The sequence below is a fragment of the Melozone crissalis genome, unplaced genomic scaffold (assembly GCF_028551555.1).
Source record: "Melozone crissalis strain CALT ecotype California unplaced genomic scaffold, PUWL_Pcris_2 ptg000029l_1, whole genome shotgun sequence".
NCBI classification, from domain to species: Eukaryota; Metazoa; Chordata; class Aves; order Passeriformes; family Passerellidae; genus Melozone; species Melozone crissalis.
The window spans coordinates 22,540,747-22,563,593 of NW_026535807.1; the positions used below are offsets into that span (position 1 = coordinate 22,540,747).

A 22,847-nucleotide genomic window follows, 5' to 3' on the forward strand; every position below is an offset into this window, starting at 1 on the left:
ACAAAGGAGAAAAATCCCATTTTAGCACTTCTGCAACTTTTTTATGCTGATGGTTATCTGTGGAAGAGCTGTTGGTTTTTAGAGTCCACAACCACAAAGTTAATTACACTAAGAGGGAGAAAAGAAAGACTGAGGGACAAAAAGTATTGTGCCCATATCTGAAAGGTTATTAAAACGGCCTGGCTTCACAATAGGAATTTCATCCCTCTGTTAATGGAGGTTATTACAGATGAGGAGTTGATGAACTCACTTTGCTGAGCCCCTTAAGGATCCTGCAGGGAGTCTTGTATGCCATGATTGAGATTAGGCTATGTCAACAACCTCCACTTCTCAGCCTTCCACCTCAATTCTTCACCTAGCCCTTTCACAGCAGTTGAATCACTCGCTTTCTGTCCCACACAAGGGTCTTAATCCCAGACAAATAGCAAGAAAAGTGCAACCCAGAAAACAAGGAAGCAGGTAATACCAATAAACTCTTTCACAGAACAACAAAAAAAGCAATGGAAGTCAGTAAAACCAGAAGAAAAGGCAGGGAGAACAGCATTTTGTGAGGTAGTGGTCAGGAACCACAGAGGCAATGTGCTTTAAATAATACCACTTAAACTCAACAGGTTATCCCTGAGAAGCCAGACCACAACTGCAGACCTGGGTATTTCTCATAGAGGACATGGTGACCACTGACAGAAAAGGTAACAGCCACACCACCAAGGCAGTGGAGATGCGCATGAGGCTGTCACTCCAACGAGCATCACCAGCAGGGACAGCCTGTACCAGCACATCTTCCTGCACAGGCTGGCACAGCACTCGCTGGGTACCCAGGTAAAGCAAACACTCAGTATTGTAATATCAGGAACTCCTAACTGCAGGCAGCACAGATAGAATGAACAGCCACAAACTGTGAAATAAAACCCAAAGACCCATTAAATTTTAAGATGCTGCAAAGTGTAAAATGTAAATCAAGTTATAATAACCCTTGCTTTTAGGACCTGGCTGTGAATGGGAGGGGGGAGAGTAGAGGGAGGGTAAAAAGTTCTCCTGGAAGCACTTTCCAGTATACCTCACTATTGTTCCACCAACAAAGGCATCTCAAATTTCACCACTCATAACCTCCAAACCAGCCAGAGTTCCGTGCTGTGACTTGACTGCCTCCCAAATGCTCCAGAGAATGCAACAGTGAGCTGCAGACATCTATTTTCAATTTCACATGGATTTTCACCATGGAGGTCTGGGGTCCTGTGCTCAGGGGTGCCAGGCTCAGCTCTCAGCAGGGTGTTCAAAGGGGTTGGCAGAGAACAAAAAGAGAGCCCTGAGAGCTGGTGACGGGCATGCAGCATGGCTCAAGAGCTGTCACATCATGGAAACGACTTCCACGATACTCCCTCCTACTTTCCTCCTCCTCTCTCTCACTCATACCCAAGTCCATCTTAGCTCAGGTTATGTCATATGCTCTGTTCCCACATCTGAAATATATGAAGTCACATTATTTTTTTACCTAAAAGGAACTTTCAGCTAGTTCAGAGAATTTGAAACAAGAGACATATTTTCAAAAGAGTATCAATATTCACCATTGTGTAAGAATCACAAGTCATTGTCTCTCAAGTGAAACATCAAATTTCACAAATCTGATGCTGCCAATACAAATGGATACTACAGTAGTTATTACTGATTTTATCCACCACTGTTCATTTAACTCAAACGCAATCAATGGCTCAAATGTCTAACACAATATCTGTATCCAGGGAGCTAGAAATATTAATTACTTAGGTTTTAACAGTCACCTCTTTTAGTTTCAAATTGAGTTTTCAGTAAATGAAAAATTTAAATTTAAAAATTAAAATGTAAATTTCAACAAAACAGCTTGAAGAAGAAAATTAATCTTACTCAAAATCTTGCTCAAAAGCATTTCAGAAGTTCACAGCTTCTGTGCGCTATGTGGTAGAAAGCAGTGCACAGTCAGAGGAACTAACTAAAGCATTAATCACATCATTGCTGCATATATACTCCCTGCCCTTTCAATTCTCACATAGACCCCTTGGTCACACTCACTGACCAAAGCAGGACTATTATTGATCTCCAATAATCTTATTAAGATCCCTAAAAAAAACCAACCAGACAATCTGGAAAAAAACCCCATGCATCCATAATTATTAATCTTGGTCAGCAGGAACAGACATGCTTCAGTTAGGAAAATTCAGTGTTTTTTAAGCTTATCGACACATGGGAAGACATAGCTGTTCCCAAAACTTCCTGCAGAAATTAGTTGTACATTTTTCATTGAAAAGCAGTAGGAAACAGTTGGACTTTAGGTCAGATTTCAGAGAGCAGCCCTGCCCACACCACTGCACCTCACACAGCTTTTTTGAGAACAAAGCTTCCTCAAAACCAAACACATTGAACCTGATCAGGGAATTCAGAGTATAAAACCATTGGAAAACCATGCGACAAAAACTGCCTTGAAAACAATGCAGTGCAAACAATGCACAACTAAAAAATCGTCACCTGGGATTTTGACTTCTCAAGTCTGTCACTCCCGGTGTCACAAGGTTTCAACATCCCACTTCCACTACCACTGACCTAAGGCAGTCGTCCTCATTCTGGACCACGCTACAGAAGCTCATCCCACACAAAAAGCCATGGGGACCATCATCACTATGATTCTACTGCTTTTATTGTTTCGAATGTAATATTCTCTCTTGCACCACTGAGACACTCCAAGACCAAATACACTCTGCAGTCCCAACCTTGTCCTACATTATCACCTCAGCCATTGTTAGGAGCTGGGGAGACACCCACAAGAATTGTGTCGGTCAGTATTTCCGTAGCATTCGCACACTACACTGGATTTCCTTAAGGAAAGGGCAAGCTAGTATCAACTCCATCTTTCTTCCTGCTTCTGTAGAAGATACCTGCCAGGCCTTAGATCTGCACACTCGGCAAGAGGCAAAGGTCCTCTGGAAAGAGAAAGTCCTGACTCCACTTTCAGCAAGAGTTTTAGACATACATTTAAATGCAGGAAATTGTGGCAAATATGACCGAACAACAGCAATTCCAGCTCCATTCAAGAAGGATTCCAGCCAGGACTATGCAAGCAGGGCACATCAGATCAGAGCCACAAGAGCAAGCAAGCTCTATTTCCCTTATATTACCACACTGAGTCCCCTGACTCTGGAAACAGGAGTAAGGCTCACTGGTTGATGCTCTTTAGCGAGATGCACCACACTCAAGGAAATCACAAACACACACATACAGAGGGACACATATTGCACCAATCTACAAGCAACTGACATTGCAATTACATACTGCTTGTATTGCAATTCACAAGCAATTGACATGAGAGCCCTGACTCTCACTAACAGAGCAGGAGGCTGCTAGCATGGGCATTTCACTACCTCAGGCTCCAACCCATGTGGGAGGACCAGCCTCTAAAAATTAATGTACTGAAGATTGGTACACAAAGTTCAGGAGGTGCCAGAAGTCAGATTGCCTGAATATCTCTGGATCCAGGGCAGGTGGGGAACTTCAGCAGCTCAAACTCGCCATCATCTTTCCTAGGTTGACCCAACTTTTGTAGGTAAAAACAGGACAGAAAACTTCCACTTCTTAAAAATAAGAACTTATTTCTTTAAAAGGAGTTCCTTCAAACTCAGTGTCATTTTTATAATTTTTCTTTAGCATTATTAAGGTAAGAACACTTACAACATAACAAACTGGGTCACAAATGAGCTAAATCAGGAACAACCCAGCTTGATTATTCCAAGGGATATTATAAACACAGCTCTGCTAGATGGAGTACGAACTCTAAAACATCCTCCTAGCATTGTGAAAAACAGCTTTCTATGAAAGACAAACTTCTTCTAAAGAATGCAAGAATCCTTTTATCAATGTATTGGTCGCCATACATAACCCCTTTCCATTCTGCATGCTTCTCAACAAAACCAATTCTGGTCATTAACAATTGCCAATAGTCTCTCCGATTCCTTGGTGCCGCTGTGTATCAGGCACTGCAAGATTCTTTTATGTTGCAGAGCTGTTTTCCTTTGTGTTAAAATTCCCTAAAGCTTGCAATGGAAAGTAGAGTATATCCCTTTAACATAGTTACACCACTCTTAATATTTGGAATGGAAAATGTGACATAGGTACTGAGGTTTAAAAAACAGCTACGATGAATGTGGCCAGTTTTCTAAACATAAATCTCTTCAGGGTTTTTTGGGCTTTTCCCCCCCTTCCTTCCTTGTTTCTGTTTTTTTGTTTTTTGGTTTTTTTTTTTGGTTTTTTCTTTCCCACGAGAATCCTGGTTTTACAGAGGCAGCCAGCTAAACATAGCAGATCATTATGGTTCAGAGATTTCCAATTTGCAACTGGAAATGGTTTATGTTTAGAGTACTAACAGTTCCAAAAGGTATTGAAAAAGGAGAGAAGGAAAAAAACCTCAGCATTTCATAAGTGCCTAAATATGGATTGGCAGGAAATAAATCTAATCTCCACAGTTAATAGCAGTCTTAATGAAATTAATGTTTAACAGAACTGACTTTGTGTGGTTTTACGAGAACTAAAAATATATTTACACAACTCAGTGCTGCATTTACTCAAACATGGATTCCCTGGCCATTGTGAGGCGCACAGGGACGCCGGGTCCGGGGTGCGTGTGCGGGGGCAGCTCGGGGTGAGCCCGCAGCTGGCGCCTGGGAGGCCGCGGGCAGCGCGGGCAGCGCCGCTGCGGGTCCAGCCTGGCGAGGGCGGGCCGGTCCCCCGGGCGATGGGTTTGCATCAGAACCGCGCCAGCCGCTCGCGGGGGCAGGGAACGAAAAGAAAAAATCAATTAAAGAAAGAAAGTTAGCTGAAGGCGCCTCCGAGTCCGTGCGAGCTGCTCCGCTGGGCCCCTGCCTCCCCGCGGCGGAGCGGCCCGACCCCAGGCTCCCCGCCGAGGGCGCGGGCGGAGCGGGGCCCTGGCGCCAGCAGAGCCGGCGGGACCGCGCCCGCCCGCCAGCCGGCCGGCGAGGGGAGGGCAGGGGAAGGAGGCGGCGGCGGGCCCGCACACCTGGAGCGGGGCCGGCCCGGGAACCAGCCTCCCGCCCGCGCCGCAGAGACCCCGCGGCCCGCCGGGACCACGGCGCCGCCTCGCTCCCGGCCCAGCTCCCCGCGGCCGCCGCAGCCTCCACTGAGAACTCCCTCGGAATCGCGGCCGGGCCGCGGGGAGCGGGGCGTAGCCTTACCCTCCGGCTCCATCTGCTCCCGCCGCCGCGCTCCGGCGCTCCCCGAGCCGCTGCGCGCTGAGCTGGGCCGGGCGGTTACAAAGGCGGCCGCCGGGCGAGGGGGGTGGGTTTCCTCTCCCTCCCACTGCAGCTGCATCGCGCCATGAGGCGCCGCCAGCGGGACGCGGCGCCCCTGAAGGCGGCGGAGGCGGGATGCGCCCCCGCCCCGGCCCCGGCCCGGCTCGGCCCAAGCGGTAACGGGACACGCCGGAGGGGCCGCCCCGGCTGCCAGGGGACCAGAGGCTGCGCCCGGCCCGGGGGCAGCGGCGGGGAAAGGGCGCACCCGCCGGGGCTGGCCCCTCCCTAGGGCCGGGAGCGGGGGCCAAGGGGAGGGGGGAAAACACCCTTTCCTGCCCCCTTCCCGCCCGACCCTGGGGAAGCAACGGCTGCCGCTTGCGTGCCCCCTTGCGAGGAGCTCCCGCTGAGCCAGACCCGTCCTGGGCTAACCGTGCGCATCCCACTCGCCCCTGAGCGAACCAGCGGGCTCCGGGATGCAGCAGCAGGGAGCAAGAGGCGCTCAAGCTCCTCATCATTCGCATGCCACAGGGGTGTTTATAGGCCCCTCAGTGGACGAACCCAGGGCGAAGCTCAAAATCACGTTACAAGGATTAGGAAAGGAAACCTGAGGGCCACAGGCTCTACCCCGGCTGTTGCCCTTGGAGGCAAAAGCTTCTCGGTGCAGCTGCTGGGGGCGGCTGTGGGACACAAGCCGAGAGGAGAGACCCCGGGCTGTGCATGGCTTCTCTGGCTGACCTGTTATTAAATGGACGCATCAGAGAGCAATTCAGATACGAATTTTGTCTGAGGGAACCAAACCCTGCCAGCCTCTTCCCAGCTCCCAGAACCGCTCCAAAAAACAAGAGCTTCTTAAATAGCCAGACCTGAAAGCCCACCTGACACACTACTCTGTGCCTGGACAGGGAGTAGGATGCTGTAAGTAGGAGGGATTGCAGCAGAGTTGGAGAGCGATGTTCTCTTTTGTAGCCCTGGTGCAGTGCTCCTTCCACAGAGGTAAAACCCTGCCTCTTCAGGTGAGACACATATTTAAAGGAGAGCTTTCTGAGATTTCCCAGCTTCTCATCACAAGGAGTAAATAATACAAAGAAAACCAAAAGTACCTATCAAACAATCTATCGCTGAAAACAAAACATATGTGAAATGGTCTTCACAAAGGCATTTACTTTCAGGAAAAAAATAGCAAAACACTAAAATGAAAAGTTATCTGTGTTGGGCTTCAGTCTATTTTTTATTACCCAGTAGTTCGTCATTGCTCTTTACCTTCCCCCTGAAATAGCCAATGTTGATGCAGGCATTAGTGTGGAAATATACTGTCGAGGACTTCAATAGTGTGCTGGAATGGAAACACAGTTTTGCAGGGACATTCCCAAAAATAATTTCCACGGACTAATCATTCCAGAACAAAAGTAGCTGTTCTAGATCAAGTCTATGAATAAATAGGGTCTAGATAAACCAGAGTAAGAAAGCAGATTCATCAGTGATGAACCAATCTGGATTTTTTGTCACTTTGAAAATCCAACCTGTTACTTTCCAAATCCTACCTTAAAGCCTTAATATACATACACAAATTTAATACACAACAAATTATTTCAGAAATATATTACTGTAAAAATGGATATGGCTCTCTTAGATTAGTCCTGTCCTTTAGGTCAATGAAGTGGGTCTTCTCTATAGCATTTTCACCAGGTTATCAGGTTTCACCTGGTTATCAGGTACAATGGAGATACAGCAGCAGAAACAAACTTACAAATTGTTGGAAATTTCCCAGGTTCTTTGCTCTCATGGAAGCAAGGTCCATGCTATAAAGTGTGAAGCTGAAACAAGATTTATTTTAAGCATTTAACTTGTTAGATATAGCACCAGAACACCAAATAACCAGCATCCCTTAAAATTACCTATTTATATCCCATCCAATTCTTTCCCCACCCTAGCCAGCATTTTTATTTGTTTTTTTCTCGAGAATTGGACCATTTTTCATTTTAGGCACTCAGTATCTACAGTCTGGGTTCTCTGCAGCATTTGTTTCTCTGACCAGAATCAGTGAAGTTATTCTGGAATGAGTTAACAATTTAAGCAAGTTGTAGCCATCACTTTTGAGCAGCAAAATTGTAACAGAGGGCCAGTGTCAGTTTCTTTACATCTGGGAAATAAGCCCTGTCTCCAACCAAGGTAAATTGTATGGTCTCAGAGAGAAGTTTCAGCAGGTAAGTAATAAAGAAGGGCTCTGTTTTGCAGCTCTGCTAGGAACTGGAGGGAATAAAAGCTAAGAAAAAGGTGGTATGACACTGCCAGAAAAAGAGCAAAACAGAACAGATTTAGGAAGACAAAAGAAATTGCTGGGACACCTCCCCTGAATCTGGAACTTTCTTCCCACCTGAATTGAAAGGCATGCAATCCTTTAAAACTGTGAGGAGCAAAATGTTCCTGAGATCATTTACAGCACAGTTTGTAATGGTGGCTCTTGAGTAACAAGCACGGGATGCCACCTTTCTCTGAGTTGCTGGCAGTAGATATATATTCAGCTCTATAGAGCCCTTTTCTTCTAACCTGTCTCATTAGGTTAGAAGTTGTTACATGAGCTGTTTCCCTTCATGTCTTATGAAGGAAGTCATAATAGAAACAAGTCTGCCTTGTCAACATTTCTGTGATTTCTGCCATTCACAGTGTTAGTCTCAAAGAAGTTGAAGATTCTTTTAAATAGATTAGAAACTGGTTAGAAACCTCCTGCAGTGACCTGGACCTTGCTGAGGACCTGAAGGTCTTTGTTTTATTAAATTTTAGCAGTGAATTCTACTTTGGGCCCAGTACAATGGGCTTAAAGCTTTTTTAAGCTTTAAAGCACTGGGCAATGTCATTGAATATGGTCCTTATCTTGGGCCGGTTTTAATTGTTTCAATCCCTTGGTATCTAATGCACATGTGTGCAAGGGTAAGAGTAAAAGGCCAATAAATGCAGTGTGAGCAGTTAGCAAAGTTCATACAGATATTCTTTCTCTCCAAAAATAAAAAACTTGCCTGTCATACTGCATTAAAATTCTGTTACAAGATGAGCTGTCTCAATACAAAGTAAATTTTCTTCATGATAGGCTTTGCAGTTCAATGAGGATTACCACTGCATGTCCAGGAAAGATAGATTTAATGGGGGAAAGAATAACCTCTTCTATATTTAAAAAGACATTGGAGACCAAAAAGCCAAGGCTTTGCAAATACATGGGGATTTTCTGACATGCTTTTCCTGTAGGAGATGCATGTTGTGTTTTGTTCTGGATCACATAATCCTTGGGGTGGCCTTCATGTGCTTTAGCACATGACACTCTACGGCAAACACAGAGTTCCTTTGTGCACAGAGTCCTTACTTATAAATCTTGGAATTTTGATTGGAGTTTCTTCTCATTCTGAAAAGACTATTTTTCATGTGAAAATTAAGATTTGAAGATTACTGTGATGTCTTTTGAGTATTTGTGCAATCTCATTCTCATTAATTTGAGGCTGGGCCTTTGCACTTGCAGATAAAGCAGAACTGCTTTATTTCTCATTACAGACTAAACAAGAAAATGCAATAAAAACAAATAAATTTTATGGGAGCACTGAAACTTATTCTGTTGCTTTTAAATTTGAAAAAAACAAGTTTGAAAGAAATGATTGATCAAAGCTAGTTTTCAAGGGAAAATTTATTTAAGCCAAAACTCTACTGTGGTAGGATTTGGGTATTGTTTTAATGATATCTTAGGCAATAGCAAGTCTATTCCTTATTCACCAACCCCTCTTACCACAGCAGCCAAGAATCCAGAAGAAAAAACCCACAGAACAATATACAGAAATAAGGAACTGCAGATAAAAGTAAAGCAGCCCTCCATTTGGGACACGGGTCCTGTGGCAGCCTTTAAACTCTTGCATGAGGTTTTTATAGCAGACTGGAATAGTATTTTAGCTGCACATCATGAAGTAATTGAATGTAAATATTTACTGGGGCTTGAATGTTAATTTTTCTTAGCAATGAGGCATTTCCAATCCTGGACTTTCTAATATCACTAGTATTCTTTATACACTGACTTCACAGTTTGTTTGGATTTTTTTTTATTTTTTCATTTAAATTGATTCAGATATTTCTAAGGTAATACACCTCTGAGTTACTATTTGGGCTCTCTGAAAGTAGAAGTAGGTTCATACAACAGGTAATGGAATGATCAGTGCATCACCTGTTTTTGGAGCCTGATCTTCACAACTGAAAATGTCCTCTATGTCCAAGGAGGGCACAAGAGCCATTCTTCACCTTTTAAATGCTGGGCTGGGTAAAACAGTAATCCTGTTGCCATTGCTTGACAAAAAACCACTGAGCTACAATACAAGGGTGGTGGATTCATTCACTTTTGTCTCTGGGGTATAAAATGAGGGTGGATCATTAGGGGACTCATAATATGCTGACCAGAAAGGCTACACTTGATGTGTGACTGTCCTCACTGGAGAGGATGATGAGGATGAGGGGGTGTTACTGACCAATAGCTAACAGCCAATATGTGTGACAGACACCAGAATCCTCACCTGTTCAGTCAGTGTCTTTCTGTTTATTGTCTGTTACCAGAATACCAGGGCTGAACTCATGACAGAGCAGAGTAGCGTTATAGAAACTTCTGTGTATAGATTAGGTTCTGTTTACTGTGGGTTTGCATTATATTTTGGATTACTTAAAGCTGTAGACTTGTCAGATGTGCACATTAATTTGCAGCAGTGGGGGTGAACTCAGTGACCCAGAAGATTTTTTCAGGTCCATGCTCATAATTTATTCTTGTATCACATTATAAAGTAAATGAGGAGCTATAGCTAGTCACCATTCAATTGAACACTTTTAAATGACACTGACTTTTGCATTACCTTCAAAAACAAGATGTGCTTTAAGAATTGAATCATGCATCAAGGGTGATGTGTTTTGCAGTCAATGACTTTCAGGAACACAAATCTCATTCAAAAGGAAAATGCACAGAGGTACCCAAGTGCTTTTAACAATGAGCAAATTAGAGTTAAGCCCTTTCAGAAATTAAATAATCTAAAGGACATTGCAGATTTTGCTCAAGATTTTCAGCACCCTGAAATCAGCCAAACTGAGGTTCTGTCAGATTGCTGCTTTGATTAGAAAGGTAGTAAAACTGGAATCTCTGTCAGACAGGAGAGGTAAATACTGTTTTTTCCTGGGCACCACTAGATTAGAAATTTACTCCAGAAATTTTGATTTCTAATACATGCCACAGTGGTCTGGCAGACATAAGGTATAGCTTTTAAACAGAAAGAGGGAACTTTCAGCACTTGATTTTTGTCACCCTAGTCACTGTTAATCTGGGTTCAGAAACAAACACTGACTCATTTTGAATTCTGATAAAAGAGTTCTCATCTCTTTTTTTTTTGTTACTCTACGTACAATTCATCAATTATGGAATCACTCCATTACTGAAGGGTGACCCAGCAAATTAGCTGAAGCCAAAATATTTAGTAAAACTTAGCTCTGAAAAAAACCCAAAGCAAAATAGTTAGTACAATATTTCTGTAATCTATTATTAAATTATCCAGAATAGAGATGTATGCTTTTTGAAAACAAGATTCTCTATGACTTTTCATGAAACTACGCAAAGGTTCTCATAAAGTTTCACACCAGCCATCATCAATTGCTCTTCTCACAGACTTGGCTGGTCTATGTGTTACCAGGATCTTGGTGATTTCAATAGTGTCATGAGCTATTCAAGCATCCCAGGGTGATCACCAAATTCCTGCCCAGCCTGGGCTGGGCTTGGCAGAGTCATAAAGCAGAGGTGGAGGGAAAGGTCTACATACAGCCCTGCCCTGCAATGACATGCCTGTCTTCTGTCACATGGGAGATATAAATTATATAAAGCCTGAACTTCCTTGGAAGTTACAATCTGTGGATTTTTAGCCAAAGCACTTTTATTTCTAGATATTTATCTCCCAAAATATATACTAGATTTAGTTTTTACCTTGTGTATACTTAATATATATACTTAATAGATATACTTAATAGACAGGAGATGTTAGACTGTTTGTCTTCACATCTATATTTTCTTAGCTGTCACTATTATGAGCAAAGGCAGGCTTTAAGTAGCGTGGTCTTCACTAGCAATCCATTTGTGAGGCTTAAATACCTTTCCACCAGCAGCAACTGTTCCACCATATGACTTCACTCACAAGTAAAAAAATACAATTGGAGATGAACTGAAGATCCAAGAGTGGAGTTTCTGGTGGAGTTCCTTCAAATCTCTGAGAGAAATCAAATCTTTCCCAGAGTGCTATTAGCCTTTAATTGTTGGTTAAATAATAGAATTATTTACTACTTTTCAATGTAGCAGGTTTATCTGCTAGTGAGAAATTACACCAATTTTCGCAGCTATGCCACTGGGACTTATTGCAGCTTCCACATCAGCTCTTGGCAGCAAAACTGCCTAAACTAATGAAACTAGGCATGTATGCAGTGTGTATGTGGCCGTGCTATTATTACCTAATGAGATTTTTGATTGATTTCAGTAATTTTAGCTTTGTTTCTCTCTGTACAGTAGGATGATGTCTGCTGCAGGACCCTCAGCATTGCCTGCCTGGCTTCTTACCTTTCACAAAGTCCCCCCGCAAGCTGGCACCGCCAGTGAGTGGTGAGCTGAGAATATGTGGAAGCGCTCACTTACAGGTAGCCGCATCTCCCAGCCTGGCCGCTGGCTGCTGGACTCAGCTGGGATCAAACCTTGGCCATGCTGATTGAAGCAGTGCTCTCAGACTTGGGGTTATGGATGGGCAAAGGGGAAGGTGCGCACCGAACTCACAGTGGTTGCCAACCACTCTGTCAAACCTGTGACCTGACACACAGCTGAAGACAGCTTTTGCTGCCCCAGCCTATTCCTGTTAGGCACCGAAATTAACAAGCAGTTAATTTGTGCAGCGTTCTATGCCCAACAGATCCTGCACGAGCCCAGAACAGTTATGTGAAACACGGACAAACGGTGAATACTCAGGAAGTGAACTGTGTTACCAGAGCAATTAAAAAAAAAAAAAAAGAAGACGAAAAAAAAAAGCTTCTTCACAATTGTGGTTCCATTTATTGTCTCTCATGTGACTCAGGGTAATCACCTGCAGCACTGGCATCCATCCATAAAGCTTCATACCCCTGAGCTGCCAAGCCAGTAACTCGCTCAAAGAGCAAGGAATATATCTAAGGTGAGCTGTACAAAACCACAGGTAACCATGGCAAACCTGAACAAAAGGGAGAAGGGCAGGGGTGAAGGGGAGAATTCTTGAGACAAAAGTCAAATCTCTTAGTGTAGAAGTGTGACCAGCTTTGATCTGCTCTCAGCTCCCATTTTCCTTGAAGCAGCAGAGGGTCCTGTGAGTTGATGAGTCCTGCTGGCTGGTGCTGCCTGGCCCTGCCTGGCTCTCTGTGTCTCTCTCTGGTGCTGTCTGGCACTGCCATCACGTGTTCTTTGCCAGAACTGCTTCCTGATTCCACACAGCTGCCAGTAATTATATTTTGCATGTTCAGGCATAAGGGCCACATCCCTTTTATGTTTCTTACTATTTTTCAACTCCCACCACGGATTCTCCTCCCTTCATGTAGAACACAGTCAATGTTATTTCTCCAAGCTGACTTCCAAAGGGAGCTGCTCTGGACATTCAGCAAGTGGGTAATAATGTGTACTGGTGAGAGCTGGTAGCTGGGAATTCTGTCCACTTGGAGAAAAACAAAACTACAAGGAACTTACTTTTACAAACTGAATCTTATTTTTGAGACTTGTTACTAAACAACCTCTTGATTACCAGCTAAAAAGAATTAATGCTTTTCCCATCTTAATAAGGCACAGTAATTTTAGGATACCCCTTAGAGCCAGGTAAGATCACATGATAAAACCTCCCTCCATCACTGTCCATGGCATGTCAGCACTGCTTCCTGGTGGAGACATCCTGCTAAACAGGAGAGAGGTTTCTGCACCAGCTCAGGGCTCTGATACATGGCTCAATAAATGTTTGTTGTTCATCTGGCAACAGAAGGAAGCTGATGATTCACTGCTGGATCAATTATTTCATTCTTTATCCTTTGATAAAGCTTTGAGGTGCATTAATTTGAATTCCAAGGTAGAAGCCGCAGAGGAAAAAAAGCTAAGCAATATTTGAGATTGGTAGAAGCTGCCTGAATGTTTAGTCAATATAATCAGAAATAACTGTCATAGTTAGTAGCAGTCTCACCACCTGAAATTAAGGGGAAATTGTTGGTTATTACAGAACTGCCAAATTGAGTTTTTTCGCTAAATGTGAGGTAGCATGTGTCTGAATGCTGAGACAATGTTGAAAATTTCTGTGTAAAAAATAGGGAGTAAGGTTTTGTGGAGAAAATATAAAATAAATTATGTCAAGCAATATGAAGAAGCATATAGTTAAATGAATTGTTTCTTATTCTCTCCTTAAAAATGAAGGATTGTAATTCCTCAAATAGATTACTGTTTGAAAAGCAGAAATGATCAGTTTCAAAAAAAACCTTAAATGCTATTGAGAATGGATTGTGTGATTGCTAGTGAGAATTCAATTTTACAAGTTTCACTCTTTTAACATTTTTTCTTCCTCTTACGATTGCTTTAAAATCATATACTAAATTATCAGTATGGAAGTTTCTCCTGCCTGTTAAGCCTGCTACAGTATTTTAGCCTAGCACATTCAGAGCCCAAATGTCCACCTGCTGATATTTCTTTTAAAAGTAACATCAGAGATGCTTCAAATATATAAAATTGTTCAAAATTCTTGCAATGTAAAGATAGTCACAAGGGTAGATATTTGGCTACATACAGTGTACTTCTAATATGACACGAATCAGTCAAAAGCTGCAGTATTTGGGGGTTCTACCCTGAAAGTAATTTTCAGCTCAATTAAATTCATATTCTCATGAGGCTGATGGGAGGTCTGGACATGCACTAACTCACTTCAGCCTGCCTTAAACTCACCTCATTTACATCTAGCTAACTCAAGCTTTGCTCATGTATGTAACTTTCAACTGCAAACAACACATTACACACATTGTCCTGGTTAGATGTCAGTATAGATTTGGTCTAAATTTTAAAATTTTTCTCAGGTTTTCTCCAGCACAGTCACAAAAATCAGCTTTCATTATACTGCTCCCACTCAGTGTATTACCTTTGCTTCAGAAGTACTCTAGAATCAGATCCAGATTGTTAGTTGGCTTTCTTGGGCTTTTTGAGATTTTTAAACAGTTGCTGGACCTAGGGCATTTTACAATCCTTTCACTTGATAACTATCAAACCTGATGGCTTAGTTCAGGAGCAGTGTGTCCCAAAGTGACAGGGCCGCGTAAGGTAAGGGGCAGATCAGCTTTCAGGTTACCTCTGAGATACCAGTAAGGATAAGGAAAAACATCCCCTCCTCAGCTGTGATTACTTCCTTCTTGGGGAAACTTGCATTTGCACTGGGAAGCAGTATCCTCCCCTCCTTTCCTGGGAAAGGACAGATGAAGCTATCTTTTGAGTGGTTTGAGTGATTTTCCCAACAATCACTAATGAATGTTTGCTTGAAACTTTTATAGATAAACATTCAAAATAACACTCAAAAATAACAACACACTCAGAATAATCACATTAACTAGCACTTTGCTTAGTTATGAGCTCCCAGATGTCTCTTTTGTTTTTAATTGTTTCTTCAAAGTTCTATGCAAAAAACACCTTTTCCTGTAGGTCCATCTACTGCATCAACCTTTAAAAATCACAAGAATGTGAATTTATTTTTAAAACTCTAACTATTGTAATTATTTGTCTAGCTGAATTTTCCCATGTTATCTAGTGGGATCTCCAAAAAGCACCTCAGTCTTAATCTTCATCCAGGTACCTGGGAACTTCCAGGTCTCTGATCTTTAGGCATCTTGGTACATCCAGAAATCTGCCCTGTTCCTCTTTTGGGAAGCGAGCAACTTGTTTTCAAGCCTCACTTGCAAGAAACAAAGAATCACTGCTGGATTACTGACTCCACAGCAAACAGGAGTGTGACATTTGCTGGCAGATTCCTCTCCCAGAGACTTAACTCCAGCCACATCTGCAGTTGGAATGCTGAACCCACCCTCCATCTCTGCAGAGGCAACATTTCCCCCAGGGCTTAGGGAGGAGATTTTTCTACACAGAAGAGAGTCAAAGAAATGAATGTTTTCATTAATAGCCATTCACCAGACAACCTTTTAATGTAAATACTCTCCTTTGACAGTTTTCTCATTTTCTTTCTTACTAAAGCATTCTTGAATCCTGTTTTACTGTTTCACAGGTCTGCTCTCACATGCATGCAGATGGATTTACATGTTTCTTCTGCAGATTATCCTGCAGGCAAAGCTCCTGTTATAGAAAATGCAGACCTCTACAATCAGGGCAAGTGTCCCAGCACACATGCTCTGCTAGTTCATCGCATACCCCTGAACAAGTGTTTTCAATGCCCAAGGAAAAACTGGCATCTTGCGCTCCAGCTATAATTTATGTTGATGAGCTGGTGTCATGCAGCTGACTGCTACCAGATAGAGAAACAACCAGCAGAATGGTTCTGAGAATCCTGCCTGTGGGCACAAGAATTGTTAAACTAGAATATAAAACTATATTGAATGTTTCTTGGGGACAACATGAAGTCACTGCCCCAGGAATATCTTTGTATAGATGGGGCAAACCTCAGCCTTGCCCTCAGAATTTTGGCATTCTCTTTCAGGGGCTTTTTGTGAGTTTGTTTGCTAATTCTACTGGACAAACATCAACTTAATGGATTTTCACTGAATCCCTGACTGGTTGGAAGGGACTTTAAAGACCATCTTGTTTCTCCTCCCGCCATGAGCAGGGACATCTCCCACTAGACCAGGGTGCTCAGGGAACACTGCCAAGCCAGAAAATACTTCCAGGGACGTGTTCAGGGCCAGGCTGGATGGGGCCCTAACAGTATGTGAGTATTTTGGAGAGTATATGAGAAATTAAGATGCAATTTCAGGATGAATTGCCAACACTGATACCATAGTTCTACCCTTAGTTTCCCTGTACAAGTGTTTGCAAGGGTGTTCAGTGACACACATTAAACCAGTCGGATCCAGGCCAAAACTAACCCATGAAGATGTCACAGAATAGGAGAGGATGGTGCTTCCTGAACATGAGCACAAATAATTAATTTTCTAGTTCTGCAGAAAACTTCATGTGACGTATTCAGTTTCTTTCAGATAAAAATTAATATTTATTTGGCCCCTGGCTGAAAATCCCCTCAGCCAACTACTTAAACCAGCACCTTCTTAAATCACAAAACCAACAGGCAGAACACGCAATTCCTTTTGTCTTTTATTGCTCCTGCCAATGTGACTACCTTTACGCAGGCACATTGCTTTCCTAGATTAAAAACTGTTTTATTAATCTGGAAGCAGTGTTTTGACCTCCACTCCTCCTCCTAAGGTTATCCAATTAACACAGTTATCATTTTAAGAAGCATAACTTTTTTGTTTTTCCGGTCTGTGTAAAGGTTACTTGGCAAGAATACATGCACAGGACGTTAAATGGAGACCAACCCACCACTAAAAGGTAATGCACATGGAACATAATACAGTACTTTGACATAATTTCAAATAAATACCCACATACAAATGTAGTAATTTTAAATGCAACAATATTTCTTATGAATCAATAGTGTAACAGAAGATGGAAATATAAGTCCCCACATCTAGGAATAATAATGCTTTTTCCAGCAAACAGAAATCTTCTCTGCACTTTCAATATTAATTCAATTTGTACTTTTTTTGAGAAGTGGGAGGGCTCCCCTCCAGCAAGTACCAATTAAATCATCCACATGAGCCTCACCAAGCCATTGAGAACCTGGCATGGCTTGTTGATGAGCTTCTCTCTTTCTGTTTGCTGAAATCACAATTAGATACAACATGCAAAGGAGATCCAATGTGCTGCGGTTCACATATGCACACATGTGCCGTGGCTCCTGCCCCCACCACCGCCCACAGTCAGCAACATTCCTGACACATTCCCAGACTGATACCATAAATGTGGCCATATACTGCTCATCTGCTCAAGATGAGTCCATCTGGCTCCCAAAGTGTAGTCATGTTTGTTCAGGTTTGTGGTTTTGATTTTTTCCTGTCTATACTCCGAATTTGCAAGGATTTGCATGATGAAATATCATTGACTAACAGAATTTTTTACAATTCCTTGAATATATAAACTCTATAGTAAGCCTACCATTAAAAATGTGCGAAATGGGAGTTCACTTTGCACTTATTGCTCCACATCTTTAATAAATTCCAAACCAGCCATTCCATTCCTCCTAAGTGACAGGACTTTAACCTACGCTACTCTAAGAGTCTCCTTTCAAATTATCAAAGGCACTACTGGCAATAATGAGTGACAGAAAGGCGCTGACAGATAACACCCTATCACTGACCACTTTAGAATTTTTCTTTCTAAATGCACCATAATTTGGCACAATAAAATGAAAAAGTAACAAAACAATTCCAATTTGGAATTTAACTGGTATAGTTGTATAAAATTCTGTTAATCGATAATACTTCAACTTCCTAAAACCCAGGAATTCTGGAATTTATATGTAATACTACTTATTTAATATTTTTCAAGTGCCTATTACTGTTTTAACCAGAGCAAAGTCAAGTTTTCTTCTTGTTACATTGAACTATTCCTAAGAATAATAATACAATATGAAAAAAACCCCAGAATTGGAATACCCTGGATTTCTTAATGAACATGGCAGTTAAAAAAAATCAGTAATTTAAACATATAAAGCATAACATTTTAATAAAAAAAAGATGCTGAAGCACAGCACATAGTTCAGCAGAGTTCCTGCTTTTTGTTGAAACTCTTTTCTAATCACAATCTAGAGCCCCCCCCCAAATCTCTGCCACATGCTGATATATAATTCATAAGTCACAAGTTTCAAATTGGAGAGAGACTATGAGCACAAACCACTGCATTTATATAAACCTTCTACATAAGGAATTAAAGAAGCTAAAGAAAAATATCAAAAGTGCACAGGTTTAACAATCAGGTAAAAATGAGCATCTGCAATGAAGTAAATTCCCCCATCCAAGATTTCTAGGACAGCACAGACTAATATGGTGAGGATTACATTTGAAGTAGGTTTCTTCAGCACTTGTAAGGTTTCTTACTGCAGCAGCACTTATAGGTAAAGCTTGTTTGTTTTATAGCTCCAGGCAGAAAGGGAAGGTTTCAGGTAGTATATAGCAAAAGGTGTTTTCAAAAGTTAGGATCAGCTCAGTGGTTTCCATTCTGTGTGCAATGGGCCACCACTTTGAACCAGAGTGAGAAGGGTTAAGAAATGTGTTGCACTGTTGGAAAGGCCTTCTCCAGGGACTACTCTACAGCTGAAAAATGGAAAAATAAAATAACATTAGGAAAAAAAAAAATCAGTGTTTATTTCTCAATCAACTGAAAACTTAACCCCATCCATGTGCTACACAGGCAGGTTAGTTGGCTGAGGGTCTGTTATCTGGCTGGGGGAACAGCAGCCACTCCAGCTCGCAGATGCCTTTCCAGTGGGTGAACAAGGCTTTGTGGGCTCAGCCTGGAAGCAACAGCTTTGCAGAAAGAAGGATTCTTACAAGTACTGATTACAGCTTTGCTATTCAAGCATAAGTTAAAAGCAGTGAGTGTGCAAGAAAAGTTTTCAGTGAAGCTTTAGGTTCTCCAGAAACATGCAGGTCAGAATATCATGCAGGCCCATGCAGAGAATCATTCAGAAGAGCCTGCTTGCAGAGGTAGGTGATGGCTTAAGGAATTTTCCATGCTTTACCCCAACCCATTGAGACTAATATGAAAGACTTACAGTAAATTAACATCTCAAGAAATTGTTAATCAAGAATTAAAAGACTCAGTCTTAAATATTACCTAAAAATACAAACAGCAGGATCAAGTCACTTTACACCATTCCTCAGTTCTTTTTCTGACAGGATAAACCATTACAGTGATAGACTCAAACAGCAGGCTGGCTGTTAAGGTTTTTTAAATATTTGCAGAAATGACTGAAGATGGAAATGATCACTAAGGCTATTGGGCTAATAGCAAAACTGCTCACACTTGGAACTGACAGAAGGAGCCAAGCCTGAAAGCAATAGTCACTGTCTGATAACACCAGAATTGTTACAGAAAATTCCAACTAATTCAAAGAAAAACCTAACAATGCATTCAATTAGTTTCTCCAGTTTACCTTTTTGACATCAGTATTTTGCAAAAGTACTGTCACTAGAGACATGGAAGCAGTGAAAACTGTGTTAAAGCTCGCTACTATGGTGGAAGCAGAATTGTAACTGAGTCTATTAGAGCAGAGAAAGTTAGCATTCAAAAGCCTGCTTTCACAATGTATTAAATTGTACTTAATGTAGGAGTGAGAACAATAAAGGCCTTTTGGAAGATTGTGCAGCAAAGAGAAAAGCAGGACTGAAAATTATAAAAGGTATCTCTTCTAAAATATCAAGCCTGCTATTTAGCAATATTAAAGCTCAAATTCAGGCGAATTCAGTATTTTCTAAAAGTAGTAACAGACACACAGGGCCTAGTTTCTAAAACCAGAACTAAAATTTATTTAAGCCCCAAGAAGTCATGTTTTAGAAATGTATTAGAATTTAATCACTTGAGGTTTTTTGATTCTTCCCAAGATCATTAGATGAAATTCTGGTTCTGGGCTGCAGTATTTCCATGGTTCCCAGCTTTGAAGCAAAGTTCCATTTGTTTAAAATCTCACTGTAGTAATTTAGACTTTCCCCCAACATGCCTAAAAATATCTGGGAAGCCAAAATTTCCCATGGTTTCTCTTCAGTGGGAAAACCAGCCATGCTCTTATTAGCTTCTGTTAGCACTGGATATCTCCTGCGTGTGCATGGGCAGCACACGGAGCAAGCTGGGAGCAAGGACAGGGACAGGCAGGGGAGCACAAGCACAGCACAGGGTTAGAATGGCTTTGGGAACCATGCTATCAAGCACTCACCAGCACAGGCTCACATTTCTTTTAGTAACACTACAGGCATATAAAAGTATTTGAAAGAGTACAAAATGAACAGGGCTTTACATTAAAATAAAGTCTGAGGCTAGGCACTTCAAACTCCAGGTTAAACAAAGAACTGTGCCTTTCTGTGCTCCACAAATTTTCCACAATTTTAGATGCAAAGATTTTCAATCTTTTTCTGTTATGTAGGCACCAATTAGAAAGTAAACTTCTATACTGTCAAACATATTGTAATTAAGTGGGTAGAAAGGCCCCTTAGAAGTTCAATATCAGACAAAGGTTTATTAATTTTTAAACATTAATATGTGCACTAAGCTACTTCATAAATTATTAGCAGGATGATCTGGATCAATTTCCTGTGCCTCTAATGTACAGCCCTGTGAAACACATGGCTTGCATATGGAATGCAGTATCTTCCGTGTACTTAAAAAAATGATCAGAGCTCTGAAATGCTACCTATTTACGTTAATACTGAGAGCTGAGAAAAACTGTTTGTGACCAACAATGCTAGACCATAGTCACATTAATTCTACACATACATGTTGTGTGGCTACTTTCCTGTAAAGGGTATCTCAGATGGGTTCTTTCCAAAGTGTTATGCTTGCAAGGAGCAACATAAGACCACACAGAACCTTTCAGAACATAACTTCTTAAAGTGGAACTATCTACCAGGTAGAATCCCAATTATTAATATTTTAACTTTTGTATCAGATGGAGTTAATATTGCATATTTTTAATATAAATGTGCAAGTTTCTTCTGATTATCCCTCTGAAGAGAGGGATGCAGAGTGTCCCTAATGCACCTGGTACTGTTTTAGCTTTTATAGCCTATAAAAGCTTTAGGACTTTGGTTAGTGGTGATACAACAGCAAGTATTTAACATCCGCTACCACAGGCAAATTAAGTTTGACTCCAGTTTCCAAATGCTCTGAATTCTGGAGACAGCTCTAATTTTAACCTTTGTTTTTCACTACTTAAGCCACAGTAACAAAGAAGGTTTTCCATTTGTTTCTGCCTATGAAAGCATTTACTGAAGTATGCTGCAACCCTGGAGAAGGGATCACATTTGTGCTATACAAACTACAGTAAGTAACACCAGATACATACTCTATCAGGCGTACTCTTAACACTTACCATAAACAGCAAACCCCAGATATGTTAATTGTGGAAAAAGCTAACAGGTTTCCACTATTAACTTGTTAATAGCATCCCCATACTTATGCATTAGTTACAGTTACGACCACTGTAATACATTTGTATTACCTGGTTCAACAACATACTAGTAGGAGTCAACTCATTGTGACATTAGACATCGGGGATTTACGCTGACAGTTACAGCATAAAATAAGATGCAGAATATGGTTTTTCTAGACATGTGTCCTAGTCACAACAGATTTTATATTTCTCACTACAAAACACCTGGTTGCTCAGGACAGATCCTTCAGACCTGTCCCCACAGGACCGAATGGGACTTACACTGGGGTTACTGCCCTTGGCTTTGGAGGCAGACTTTGTGCGCACCCTTTTGGACTGCTCGTGGTCCAGTTCCAAATGTTCCAGGCGCTGGGTCAAGGCCAGTTTCTGTTGGATAGCCATCCGAAGCAAGGAGTTCAGAGTCTTCTTCTCATCCTCGGCTGCTGCAAGTTGCCGCTGCATTTCATCCAGCTGTGTGACATACTCATCACATCTGCAATGAAATACATCAGTCTTTAGCAATACTGGTTCCATTATAAACACCTTCCAACATAAGCCCATGTGTCCAGCCTATACAGGAGTGATAGCTTTGCAGCTGCTTATATACAAACTCTTAAACAGGAACTTCAACTAAACTTGTAGAAAATCACAACTACTTCTCACTGGGGTTCTAAGAATCCCACACTCAGCACTTCATGTTTGTGGTTTTCAAGATGGTGTATAATTAACAGCCTCCTTGGAGAGAGGAAGTGTGGAGCCTGATGTATCTGTACTCATGCCTGAATGTCAGTGAGATGTCCTCCCACAGCAAGTAGACCCCATGCAGTCATACTACTTTTGTTTGTGCTTACAGAGTGGTTCTAAGCTTCAGGCTGGAAAGGGTCTGAGGGCAGCAACAGGAGCATTGTGAAATGGCCACCTGAACTGTGCTGTTTGTTACTTTACACAAAGTCCAAGTAAGAAATCTTCAGCGGTGACTGAACAGCGCTATTAAAAACAAGCATCCTTCAGAATTCTACTTTAACCTACTCTGATTATGCTGCAAGTAGTGGCTGTCTTCTCAATAGCAAGTGGCCTTTATTTAATTGATCTCACCATCAAAATCAATTTCAGAACAATTAAAGGAACTATGTTAGTGTGAAGGCTGTGGTAAAGCTATATGAATGCCTCAAGCTGTTCCATCTACAGTCATTGTCACTGAGTCTGGAAGCTGCTTAACTTAAAAAATTAAAGTCTACCTGTAGATCCATATAGAGACAACAATTATGCATATGGATAGAGAAGTAAATATTCATAGGTACCAGCTGAAATTTACCATCTGCAAAGTACAACTTCTTCATAAAAG

General features: G+C 41.7%; 2 protein-coding genes across 3 annotated transcripts in view; both read right to left on the reverse strand.

Moving 5' to 3' along the window:
* Positions 1-5,708, reverse strand: part of FGD3 (FYVE, RhoGEF and PH domain containing 3) — a 95,055-nt gene extending 89,347 nt beyond the window's left edge. Inside the window, 2 exon segments of the mRNA XM_054281184.1 lie at positions 5,214-5,594; positions 5,597-5,708. Coding sequence (XP_054137159.1) covers positions 5,214-5,594; positions 5,597-5,708 — 493 coding nt within the window.
* Positions 5,709-16,598: 10,890 nt separating this feature from the next.
* The window catches only part of BICD2 (BICD cargo adaptor 2), a 50,558-nt gene continuing 44,309 nt past the window's right edge, over positions 16,599-22,847 (reverse strand). The window contains exons 7-8 of one of the 2 annotated variants that reach the window (XM_054281186.1): positions 21,785-21,995; positions 16,599-18,671 (exon numbers count right to left, since the gene is read on the reverse strand). In XM_054281186.1, the coding sequence (XP_054137161.1) occupies positions 18,666-18,671; positions 21,785-21,995 (217 nt within the window). In that variant the 3' untranslated portion in view covers positions 16,599-18,665. Of the gene's footprint in view, positions 21,996-22,847 lie in introns of both variants that reach the window. The other variant, XM_054281185.1, reaches the window with a different exon arrangement.